The sequence below is a fragment of the Heptranchias perlo genome, chromosome 16 (assembly GCF_035084215.1).
Source record: "Heptranchias perlo isolate sHepPer1 chromosome 16, sHepPer1.hap1, whole genome shotgun sequence".
Lineage (NCBI taxonomy): Eukaryota > Metazoa > Chordata > Chondrichthyes > Hexanchiformes > Hexanchidae > Heptranchias > Heptranchias perlo.
In genome coordinates, this window is record NC_090340.1 from 7,808,724 (window position 1) to 7,820,932 (window position 12,209).

At 45.0% G+C, this 12,209-nt stretch overlaps 1 protein-coding gene across 1 annotated transcript in view; it reads right to left on the reverse strand.

Moving 5' to 3' along the window:
* Nucleotides 1-12,209, reverse strand: part of hydin (HYDIN axonemal central pair apparatus protein) — a 1,099,250-nt gene that overhangs the window by 1,011,404 nt on the left and 75,637 nt on the right. Inside the window, exon 7 of the mRNA XM_067997614.1 lies at nt 2,905-3,104. Coding sequence (XP_067853715.1) covers nt 2,905-3,104 — 200 coding nt within the window. The remainder of the gene's footprint in view (nt 1-2,904; nt 3,105-12,209) is intronic.

Here is a 12,209-nt window from a genome sequence, read left to right on the forward strand (position 1 = left end):
GCTCGTTAATTGTGTACTTGTGTCCTCTAGTTCTCCTTTTACAGTCCAAGTTAAATAGGTTGCTTAAATCCACATTATCTACTCACATCAGAATTTTAAAGACCTGGATTATTTCCTGTCATAATCATCTTTTCTCCAATGCAACCAAGCTCAGTAGGGGACTGGGTGGGGCAGCGAGATACCACGCTGTCCTTTCACCGCTGGGATCGAGCTTGAAACCCAGCCCCAAGTAGAGGGAGCTCTCCTCTGTAGCTTGATGCTCTATACTTGTTCTGCAAGTGCTTGATGCCGACATCGGCAACCCATGCATTGATTTACTCAAAATAGTTCAGTTCTGCAAGTCTACCTGTATATTTCCCAAAATAGCCTTTGTATGTCAGGATCCTCCCCATAGCAGGAATATCCTTTGACAGAAGGATTTGCTGAAATTTTTGCCAATGATCCATCAGTCTGAGTTGGTGTAACATATTTTGATTTTCCAACAAAGTTAATGGGCTCCATTTTAGCACCCGCTATCAGGTGCGTTCCTGGCGGGGGGGGGGGGGGGGCGCTGAAAATCGGGGAATCCTGGAGTGGGTCGGGAGCCCGGCTCCAACCCACCCACTTCTGGGTTCCCCACAGACGCGCCGATGTGCGCGCGCAGCCCCCGCATGTGGGACTCCCGCAGGCAATTAAAGCCGGCGGGGTGCCACTTGACAGTATTTATGTTGCTATTTCAGGTCATTAACAGACCTGATTAAGGGAATATGTCAGGAGGGGTGGGATTTTAGAACAAACTGGGACTGTTTCCTGTACTGGGGAAAACACTCCCAGATCAAATGGACATGTTGCAGCCATCAGCCTTTGGCAGCTGCAAAGGTCCATTTGACAGGTGAGGGGGGGGTGGGGGGGAAGACCCTCACTCATTGCAGGAGGCCACTCTGTCACTTGGGACAAAGTTTGGCCTCCACCACCCTCCTCCTGACAATCAAATTCACCAACTTGCACACTTACCCCGGGGTCCAGAGACATGTACCTACCTTGCGGACCCCCTCAGATGTACATCTTCCGGATAGGGGCCGCCGTAGCTGCAGTCATGACCTCCTCGGAGGGCGAACAGCATCACCAGCCTCACCATCCACGCCGTCCACCTCTGACACGTGGAGTTCCACAACACAGTGCTGTGACACATCCACCTGTACAGCAGGAGGGAGGGCAACCGCAGAGAGAGATGCGTCGCAGAGGGCACTACCCTCGCCACAGGGTCCACAGACCGAGGCTCAGCTTCCTGGACTTCTCTGAGCAGCAGTGCACACGGAGGCTCAGAGTCACCCGACATGTAGTCGTGGACATCTGCAGCCTCCTTCATGCCGAGCTGCTCCCGGCTGGCCCGAGCACCATCTTCTTACCTGTCGCTGTCAAAGTCACCACTGCCCTCAACAACTTCTCCTCCGCATCCTTCCAGGGTGCCACCAGGGACATCGCCGATGTCTCTCAGTCGTCTGCACAAAAGAGCCCTGCAAATACACCTACACCCACTTTGCAGTGACACAAGGTGTGGGTCTTCATTGTGATCCTCAGGAAAGGGCATTATTGCACAAACCAGACAAGATTCGCAAAGACGTGGCAGTAGTAGTGCCAATATAATATGTGATGTGAGTTGCTCAGAAATTAAATAGAAGTAAAAACCATGACAAACCCTCAAACACCCTTGTGCATCCCCTTCATGCTCACAACACGTTGCCTTATGCTTCCTACTGCACATATGTGATGCAAGCCCTGTGGCTGCAGCACAGGTAGTGGCAGGTTGAGTGAGGCTGACCGTGAAAGAGATGTATGAGAGGGTGAGTATGAGATAGAGCCATGAGATTGTATGAGGATTGGGTTGAGTGGTAGTGGCGGGATGAGTACTGGCGAGGTGAGTAAGTGCAGGTAAGATGAGGATGAGCTTTGAGTGGGTGTGAGGGGTGATGTGACAGAGTAGTGTTGGCAGTGCAGAAGGAGATGTGGGGTGGGGGTGGTGATGTGGCAGACGGAGTGTAGGGGAATGAGTAAGTGTACTCACTTTGGCTGACCTACTTAGGTCATTGGAGTGCCTCCTGCACTGTATGCAGGTGTGTGATATGTTGGTGGTGCAGGTGACCTCCTCTGCCACCTCGAGCCAGGCCTTCCTGGTGGCAGAGGCAGGCCGCTTCCTCCCGCCCCTCCTCACCCCATCTAATGATACCTGGAGTGAGGCATCATTAAACTGGAAGCAGCCCTGGGCTGCTCCATGCTATAATTTTTCCTATTTGTTATAGCATCAGTCAGTGGAGGACTGCCCCTTTAAATAGAGCTCCTCCTGCTGACAGATCTTACTGCACATGTGCAGTCCGCCCGACGCACAGCTTAGCAGCGGGGAACCCGGAAGACCAGGTAAGTGGATCCAATTAGGCTGCAATCGCGCGCGGGGCAGACTGATTTCACCGGGTGCGTTACCCACGCGCCCAGTCGCCCCCCCGCCGCCCTGGTAATATCGAGCCCAATGAAGTACTGAGACACATGTGAGAAAATAATTTCACATCAACAAGATATCCTCACTGAGTGGTCAACAATCGCACCCAAATCCTTTTCCTTTTCCACTGTTATCAGTGGATTCAATGCGTATACGTTTTCTCTGTCAGTGTGTATCGCTTTCCACTTCTCCAAGTTAAAATCCATCTACCATTTCATAGCCCAATCGTTTAATTAGTCCAGGTCAATTTGAGTGATATAGATTTTCCCTAACCACTCTGCTTGCAACATTACAAAATTTGTCAATGACAGCAATAAGTATTATTGTTCCTGGATAGTGTGACTAGCAGGGGAACCAGAACAGACCCCAGTGAATCTTCACTAGTCACTGCTTTCTCTCCCACCCCACAAAAACAGTGCTACTGTTCTTACTTTTTGGTTTGGAGGATGAACATAGCTTCTCTTTTACCAATGTTCCGAACAAGAAGAGTTTTCTGAGTGTTGTATTTGACAGGACACACGGAGAAGTTGATATAGTCGGGAAAATCCAGGATGGCACGTGCCCCAATAGCTTTTACAGGCACCAAAAACTTCTCCCTCTCTGTAACACAGATCAATTCATGGACATAGTCCTGAAGGAATAAAAGAGCAGATAAGGAACTGATTATTTAATTTTTATCCACAAGAGTAGCAAACTCCACCAAGACAGCAAGTTGAAAAACTATACAAAGCTAAATGTTTGAGATATAAAGAGCAACTGCAAATACACGAAAATCATCACTGGGAACAATGGACTTGTGGGCAACACTCATTTTTAGTAATACCACAAGATATCAGAAGTCACCAAGGAAACCTTCAGGATGTCACTACAGAGGAACTTGTCACAAAATGTCTCTGTCAAGGTTGCCTTGTCACGAGTTTGATATCTCGTTAAAATCAGAATTGTTTTGAAAAGTGCAAAAAGAAAGCAAACTTCGTAATAACAAAAAGAAAAGACCGAGTCGCCCCAGCCTTCTGCTCGTTTCAGCCCCTAACCTCCTCCTACTCTAGCTTGTGAATTTAAAATAAAATTGCTGGACTATAACTTGGTGTTGTAAAATTGTTTACAATTGTCAACCCCAGTCCATCACCGGCATCTCCACATCATGACTACTCACTTTAGGCCTTTCTATTCCCACTCCAAACACAAACCATGTCTCACTTAAAGGGGGGTGAAATCAGTTTGCATCAGTAGCACGAAATTCTCCCATTCGCTATGAGCCTGTTTTGCGCTACTGGCACAGACCAATTTCATACCCAAATCTTTGTGGAGGCAGATTTTAAAATAGGTTGGTAGTAGCCATGATTTCTAGCTGCCATGGACTTCACCTTCACCACCGTTTATAATGGTGAGAATGCAAAGTCAGTGGGCCACACCAAGTCAGAGAGCTCTTTGAAACCCACCAAAAAGATTTGTTCTACTTAAGGATAAAGGATGAAAGGTGCTTGCATTTATGTAGTGCCTTTCACAACCTCAGGAAATCACAAAGCATTTCACAGCCAGTGAAGTAATGCTGAAGTGTAGTCATTGTTGTAATGTAGGGACCCATGATGTCTACTGCAATCAAAGCGGCCCAATCACACATTGATTTACAGCAGCAAATGGGAGCCAAAGTATAAAAGGATGACTGAGGGACACCAGTAACTGCACAAAAATTGCTCTTTATAACTTATAAGATAGCAGTACAGTTCAGATCACTGACAAAAGTGGCCATTCAAAATAAGCCAATGCATCAGTTGCAGATTATCCAGATTCATCTGGGCCAAGAGCAATTACAAATACTTTCAAACTTTGAGACATTTGTGTAATATTATCCAATTTAAACTGTACTATGGGGCTGCAAAGCTATATTCCTGAATAACTTGGCCCAGCTAACAGTAGCTACTGGAGATTCACGTTCCCTGCATCCTTGATGCTAACGTTGACAGTAGCATAGTCAATAACCATCGCTTTCAGTGGAAGATGATCAGCGTTCCCGTTTGCAGTCGCAAATGGCGCTGTTCACACAGGCCCCAGCAGATTAGGGTAGTAAAATTGGCCATAATCCAATATGCGCACCATTCGGATCTGCAGCGATGGCGAGGGTGCGTGCGAGTTGCGAGTGCGCCTGAGATTCGGAGGGAAAGCAGCATAGAAATCAGCAATCAGGATCTACACGAGATCTTTCTCTTCCCCCACAGCTTCTGGTATTGGATGGACTGGCAAAACATCGAAACTGGACTGTAATAAAATTCTTGGAGCAATATGAAGCTGTCTTTAAAAGGAGCAGACTGAAGTACATTGGCTGCACAGAATTGTCCAGGATGGTTCCCAGACTGGGTGGTGACTTTACCAACTGATCACTAAACCTTGAACATAAGAAATAGTTAGCAGGAGTAGGCCATGCGGCCCCCAGAGCCTGCTGTGCCATTCAATAAGATCATGGTTGATCTTCTACCTCAACTCTACTTTCCTGCCCTATCCCCATATCCTTTGATTCCCTCAGTGTCCAAAAATCTATCAATCTCAGTCTTGAATATACTCAACGACTCAGCATCCACAGCCCTCTGATGTATAGGATTCCAAAGATTCACAATCCTCTGAGTGAAGAAATATTTCCTCATCTCGGTCCTAAATGGCCAACCCCTTTTCTTGAGACTATATCCCCTACTTCTAGACTCTCCAACCAGGGGAAACAGCCTCTCAGCATCTAACCTGTCAAGCCCTCTAAGAATTTTGTATGTTTCAATGAGATCAGCTCTCATTCTCCTAAACTCCAGAGAATATAAGCCCATTCTACTCAATCTCTCCTCATAAGACAACCCTCTCATCCCAGGAATCAATCTAGTGAACCTTCATTGCACCTCCTCTAAGGCAAGTATATCCTTCCTCAGGTAAGGAGACCAAAACTGTACTTCACAGTACTCCAGAGCCCTATATAATTGCAGCAAGACCTCCTTACTCTTACACTCCAACCCCCTTGCAATAAAAGCCATCATACCATTTGCCTTCCTAATTGCTTGCTGTACCTGCATGTTAACTTTTTGTGATTTCTGTACAAGGATACCCAAATCCCTCTGACTACCAATATTTCTTAGTCTCTCACCTTTTAAAAAATATTCTGCTTTTCTATTTTTCCCATCAAAGTGGATAATTTCACATTTCCCCACATTATACTCCATCTGCCACATTCTTGCCCACTCACTTAACCTGTTTATATCCCTTTGCAGCCTCTTTGCGTCCTCTTCCCAGCTTACTTTCCCACCTAGCTTTGTATCGTCAGCAAACTTCAAGGGTTAAATTACGAGGAGAGATTACACAAACTGGGGTTGTATTCTCTGGAGTTTCGAAGGTTAAGGGGTGATCTGATTGAAGTTTATAAGATATTAAGGGGAACGGATAGGGTGGATAGAGAGAAACTATTTCCGCTGGTTGAGGATTCTAGGAGTTGGGGGCACAGTCTAAAAATTAGAGCCAGACCTTTCAGGAGCGAGATTAGAAAACACAAAGGGTGGTAGAAGTTTGGAACTCTCTTCCGCAAATGGCAATTGATACTAGCTCAATTGCTAAATTTAAATGTGAGATAGATAGCTTTTTGGCAATCAAAGGTATTAAGGGATATGGGCCATAGGCAGGTATATGGAGTTAGATCACAGATCAGCCATGATTTTATCAAATGGCGGAACAGGCACGAAGGGCTGAATGGCCTGCTCCTGTTCCTATGTTCCTATGTTCCTAAACTTGGATACATTACACTCGGTCCCTTCATCTAAGTCATTGATATATTTTGTAAACAACTCGAAGCCGCAGCACTAATCCTTGCGGCACCCCACTAGTTATAGACTGCCAGCCCGAAAATGCCCCGCTATTGAATTTGTTTGTTGCTGTTGCTTAAGGGAAATAAGAAAATTATAACAATCACCTCCATTGGCCAATGCAGCTGGTTCATAAAATTATTCTTGGCAGGTTAGTTAATGCCTGAAACATTCCCAGATGACTGGAACCAGCCATATGTGAACGAGGACATGCAAATTAAATTTTAATGAGAGAAATACAGACTCCAATGTGGGCAAGTGGTGGGAAAAACAGTGAACACTGGACGCTGAGACCACCTGTTAGGCCCCAGCAATCAATGTTGTGAGGTCAGCACAGGAAACTTTGTGGGGTTCTTGGGAGAGAAGCCTTTGCAATACCTCAGAGTAATATAGCACACTGGCCTCAGGAGCAGCCTCCAAAATTTCTTTCAAAAATGTTGGCAATTGTTCTGGTAGCTCAGCAGCTAGCCCTTTGGTCCATTATCAGCAAGATACCCGACCCAAGTCTGGCACGACTCCCCAGCGGAGGCCAGGGAACCTGCCTCCCATATGCAGATAACCCCGGAGCCTGTTATTTTACCTGGTTCAGGGGACTAGCTCCATGATGAACAGAAGTCGCATCCTACTGAAGAAGCCCTAAATATTTAGAGATTATGGGACACCATTGTTGGGTGTTGGTAGTATAGATAGGCTAAGTCCAATGATCCAGACTTCCAGATTAACTGCAAGGCTTTTTTTTAAAATCGCTTCCTGGCACTCATCTTTGGGACAGCTCCAAAAGGCATTTATAAACAGACAGCAATCTAATGTAGGCTAAATTCCATTAATTTATACTTAGCACTAACATTGATCAGCTTATTCAACTTTTTTTTTTGCATTAAAATCGTTCTATTATTTACATCTATTTCAAAAACTCCATAAGCTTATAGACCACTATTATTTACATTTTTATCTCATTAAGCTATGGCAGCTGCATACATATAGGCCTCACTGAACATTACGTTCTGATGGTGCAAAAATCAATTGTGACTCATAACAACTATTTTTATTTTAATAACTAAAATATACTAGCCCATCGCCTGTGGCGCGCACACACAGAATCAAGACCAAGTGTTGTATTCAGCTCAAGCAGGGCTAGAAGGCAGGGGGGACAATTGGACCCAGGTGGGGATGGAGAAGAGGCAGATGCGTGCCGAGTGTGGGAGAGGAGAAGGGGGGGGGGGGGCGGTGACAGGAGACAAGGACATGGGGAGAAGGAGAGGTGGTGTAGAGGTTGGGATAGCAAGATGGGGATGGGGGAGCAAAGGCAGAGAAACTACCTTAGCAGGGGAGTGGGAAAGCTTCCTTCCACTTGGTCAAGATGGGGGCCAGGGGTTGAGGTACCCTTCTTGTCTCCCCAGGGCCTGCATTTTGTATCAGTGCTGGGGTGGAAGGGGGCAGGGAGAGGGAGGCTAGCTGCATATTCCAACAGGCAGACCCTCATTTTTGTCTCAGTAGGGGTTGGGTGGGGAGAAGACAGAGTGTTGTGAAGTATGCCAGCCTTCCCCACAAGGCTTCAATTTCTATCTCAATTAGAGGGTTGAGTTGTAAAGTTCACTTGCCTTTACAACTATCTCTCTTGGTTGGGGTAGGGGGACAGAAGTAAGCTTGCCTTCCCCGCCCAGTTCAATTTTTTGTGTCAGTGAAGAACAAGTGCACAGAAGTTACAACACGGAAACGGACCATTTGGTGTTAACCCTCCACGCAAGCAAACTGTTCCAATCATATTTACCTGACCTTTTCCCATATCCCTTCATCCGCCTATCCAATCTAATCTTGAATGTCGACATGGGGTAATTTTCACCTTCACCACTTGGATGATAGGCTGGCAGTACAGATTGACCGCCCATTATAGAACCTGCCCGATCGTCATTCCATTCAAATCAAGAGAAATGAAAATCAAGCAGATTCTATAACAGATGGGTGAACCGCTCTGCCAGATTACTACCCAAGTGGTGAAGGTAAAACTTATCCTTATAGTTTCTCCCTTAACCACTAACCCAGAGAGTGAACTCTGTTCTAAATCTCTTACATTTAATCTTCTATCTATGGCCCTTCATTCTTGACTACTGAACTACTGGAAACAGTCTTCTTCTATCTACCTTGTTCCATTATTTCTTAATTTTAAACACTTCTTTCATACCATCCCGTAATCTGTGTTGTTCTAACCAAAAAAGACCCAACTTTTCAAGTTTTTCTTCATATTTGTATTTCCTCATACCAGCATTCTAGTGAATCTGTGTGGTACCCTTTCTAAACCCTCAATATCCTTCCTAAAGTGTGGAGTCCAATACTGCACACAGTACTGCAACTGAGATCTTATTATTAAAGTTTTATATAGGCTCATCATTATCCCAGAAATGAGGGAGAAGCTACATAGAGACATGTATTTGGGACTAGGGCAAGGGAAGGGCAAAGGGAGTTTGAGTGGGGGAGTAGGAGGAAACTGATGTAGTTGAGTGCGTCCATGAATTAAACACAGGATGAGAATTTTAAATTTAAATTTGAGGCATTGCGGGACCAGGATCCAATGAAGGTCAACGAAGACAGGGGTAATAGGTGAGCGGGATGAGATAGGGCAGCAGAGTTTTGGATGAACTGAAGTTTATGGAGCGTGGAGGATGGGAGGTCGGCCAGGAGAGCATTGGAATAGTTAAGTCTGGAGGTGACAAAGGCATGGATGAGGATTTCAGAGGAAATTGGGCTGCAGTAGGGGTGGAGGCAGTCAACGGTCTGGAGGTGGAAGTAGGCAATCCTTGTGATGGAAATGAGACAGAGTCAGACACTCAGCTCAGGGGTGAATAGAACTCTGAGGTTATGAATAATCTACTTCAATCTGAGACAGTGGTTAGTTGGGGGAGGGGTTGGAAACAGTGGTGGGAACGGTGGCAAGGGTACAAAATTTGTGGCAGGGGCTGGAGATGACGATGTTGGTCTTCCCAGTGTTTAGCGAGAGGAGTGTGGCTCATCCAGGATTGGATGTCAGACAAGATGTCTGACAACACAGAGGGTTCGAGAGGTGGTGGTGGAGTGGTAGACCTAGGTGTCATCAGCAGACATGTGGAAGCTGATTCCGTGTCTGCGATGATGTCACCAAGGGGCATTATGCAGATGAGGAAGAGGAAGGGACCAAGGATAAATCCTTTGGGGACTCCGGAGGTAAAGGTGGGTGGGGTGGTTCAGAAAGAGAAGCCATTGCTGGAGATACTCCGGTTACAATAGGATAGGAATCATGTAAGAGCAATCCCACTGATCTGGAAAAAGGAGAGCTGCTGAAGGAGAATGGTGTGGTCAACTGTGTCAAAGGCTGTAGAGAGGACGAGGAAGGACAATGCACATTTGTGACTTTCGTTAGAGCCGTTTTGATCCTGCGGTAAGGGCAGGATCCTGATTGGAGACATTGAAGCAGGGAGATGAGGGAAAAATGGGCATGGATTTGGGAGGCGGCAACACGTTCAAGGACTTTGGTCTAAATACAACAACAACTTGCATTTATATAGCACCTTCAATGTAGTAAAACGTCCCAAGGTGCTCCACAGGAGCGTTATCAAAATTTGACACCGAGTCACATAAGGAGATATTAGGACAGGTGACCAAAAGCTTGGTCAAAGAGGTAGATTTTAAGGAGCATCTTAAAGGAGGAGAGAGAGGTAGAGAGGCGGAGAGATTCAGGGAGGAAATTCCAGAGCTTAGGGGCTAGGCAGCTGAAAGCAAGGCCGCCAATGGTGGAGCGATGAAATAGGACCTGAAGTCAGCTGTTTATTGTGTGTTGGTTTTATCTCCAGACTGGCAGTTGCTATGCACCTCTCCAGCTTATCTTGAGGTCATATGAACATATGTATATGAACATACGAGTTATATGCAGGAGGAGGCAATTCGGCCCCTCGAGCCTGCTCTGCCATTTGATAAGATCATAGCTGATCTGATTGTGACCTCAACCCTGCTTTCCCGTCTACCTACTATAACCTTTGACTCCCTTGTTAATCAGGAATCTATCTAACTCAGCCTTAAAAATATTCACTGACCCTGCCTCCACCGCTCTCTGGGGAAGGGAGTTCCACAGACTCACGACCTTCTGAGAGAAAACATTTCTCCTCATCTCCGTCTTAAATGGGAGACCCCTTATTTTTAAACTGTGGCCCCTAGTTCTAGTCTCTCCCACAAGGGGAAACATCCTCTCAGCATCTACCCCTTCTAGTCCCCTCAGGATCTTATATGTTTCCATAAGATCACCTCTCATTTTTCTAAACTCCAATGTTTACAAGCCCAACTTGTCCAACCTTTCCTCATAAGATAACCCCCTCATCCCAGGAATCTGTCGAGTGAACCTTCTCTGAACTGCCTCTAAAGCAATTATGTCCTTTCTTAAATAAGGAGACCAAAACTGCACACAGTATTCTAGATGTGGTCTCACCAATGCCCTGTACAACTGTAGCAAAACATCTCTACTTTTATATTCCATTCCCCTTGCAATAAATGACAACATTCCATTTGCCTTCCTAATCACTTGCTGTATCTGCATACTAACTTTTTGTGATTCATGTACTAGGACACCCAGATCCCTCTGTACCTCAGAGTTATGCAATCTCTCTCCATTTAAATGATATACTGCTTTTATATTCCTCCTGCCAAAATGGATAAGTTCACACTTTCCCACATTATACTCCATCTGCCAAATTTTTGCCCACTCACTTAACCTATCTAGATCCCTTTGCAGACTCCTTATGTCCTCGTCACAACTTACTTTCCTACCTACCTTTGTGTCATCAGCAAATTTAGCAACCATACATTCGGTCCCTTCATCCAAGTCATTGATATAGATTGTAAATAGTTGAGGCCCAAGCACTGATCCCTGTGGCACTCCACTCGTTACATCTTGCCAACCTGAAAATTACCCATTTATGCCCACTCTGTTTCCTGTTAGCTAACCAATCCTTTATCCATGCTAATATGTTACCCCCTACACCATGAGCTCTTATTTTGTGTAGTAGCCTTTGATTGTGACACCTTGTCAAAAGCCTTCTGGAAATCCAAGTACACCAAATCCACAGGATCCCCTTTATCCATGTTGCTTGTTACTTCCTCAAAGAACTCTAATAAATTAGTCAAACATGATTTCCCTTTCACAAAGCTGTGTTGACTCTGCCTGATTGCATTGAGATTTTCTAAATGCCCTGCTGTAACTTCCTTAATAATAGAATCTAGCATTTTCCCTATGACAGATGTTAAGCTAACCGGCCTGTAGTTTCCTGCTTTCTGTCTCCCTCCTTTCTTGAATAGAGGAGTTACATTCACTATTTTCCAATCAGATGGGACCCTTCCAGAATCTAGGGAATTTTGGAAAATTAATACCAATGCATCTACTATCTCTGCAGACACTTCTTTTAAGACCCTAGGTTGAAGTCCGTCAGGACCTGGGGACTTGTCAGCTTTTAGTTCTACTATTTTTTTCAAAACCCTTTCCCTGGTGATTGTAAATGTTTTAAGTTCCTCCCTCCCTTTCACCTCTTGATTCACAATTATTTCTGGCATGTTATTTATATCCTCTGCAACGAAGACGGATGCAAAATATCTGTTCAATTCATCCGCCATTTCCTTATTCTCCATTATTAATTCCCTTGACTCACTCTCTCAAGGACCAACGCTCACTTTATTTACTCTTTTCCTTTTTAAATACCTGTAGAAACTCTTACTATCTGTTCTTATATTTCTAGCTAGCTTTCTCTCGTACTCTAATTTCTCCCTCATTATTCTTTTAGTCATTCTTTGCTGTTTTTTATATTCTGTCCAATCTTCTGACCTGCCACTAATCTTCATGGAATTGTATGCTTTTTCTTTCAATTTGATGCTATCTTTAACTTCCT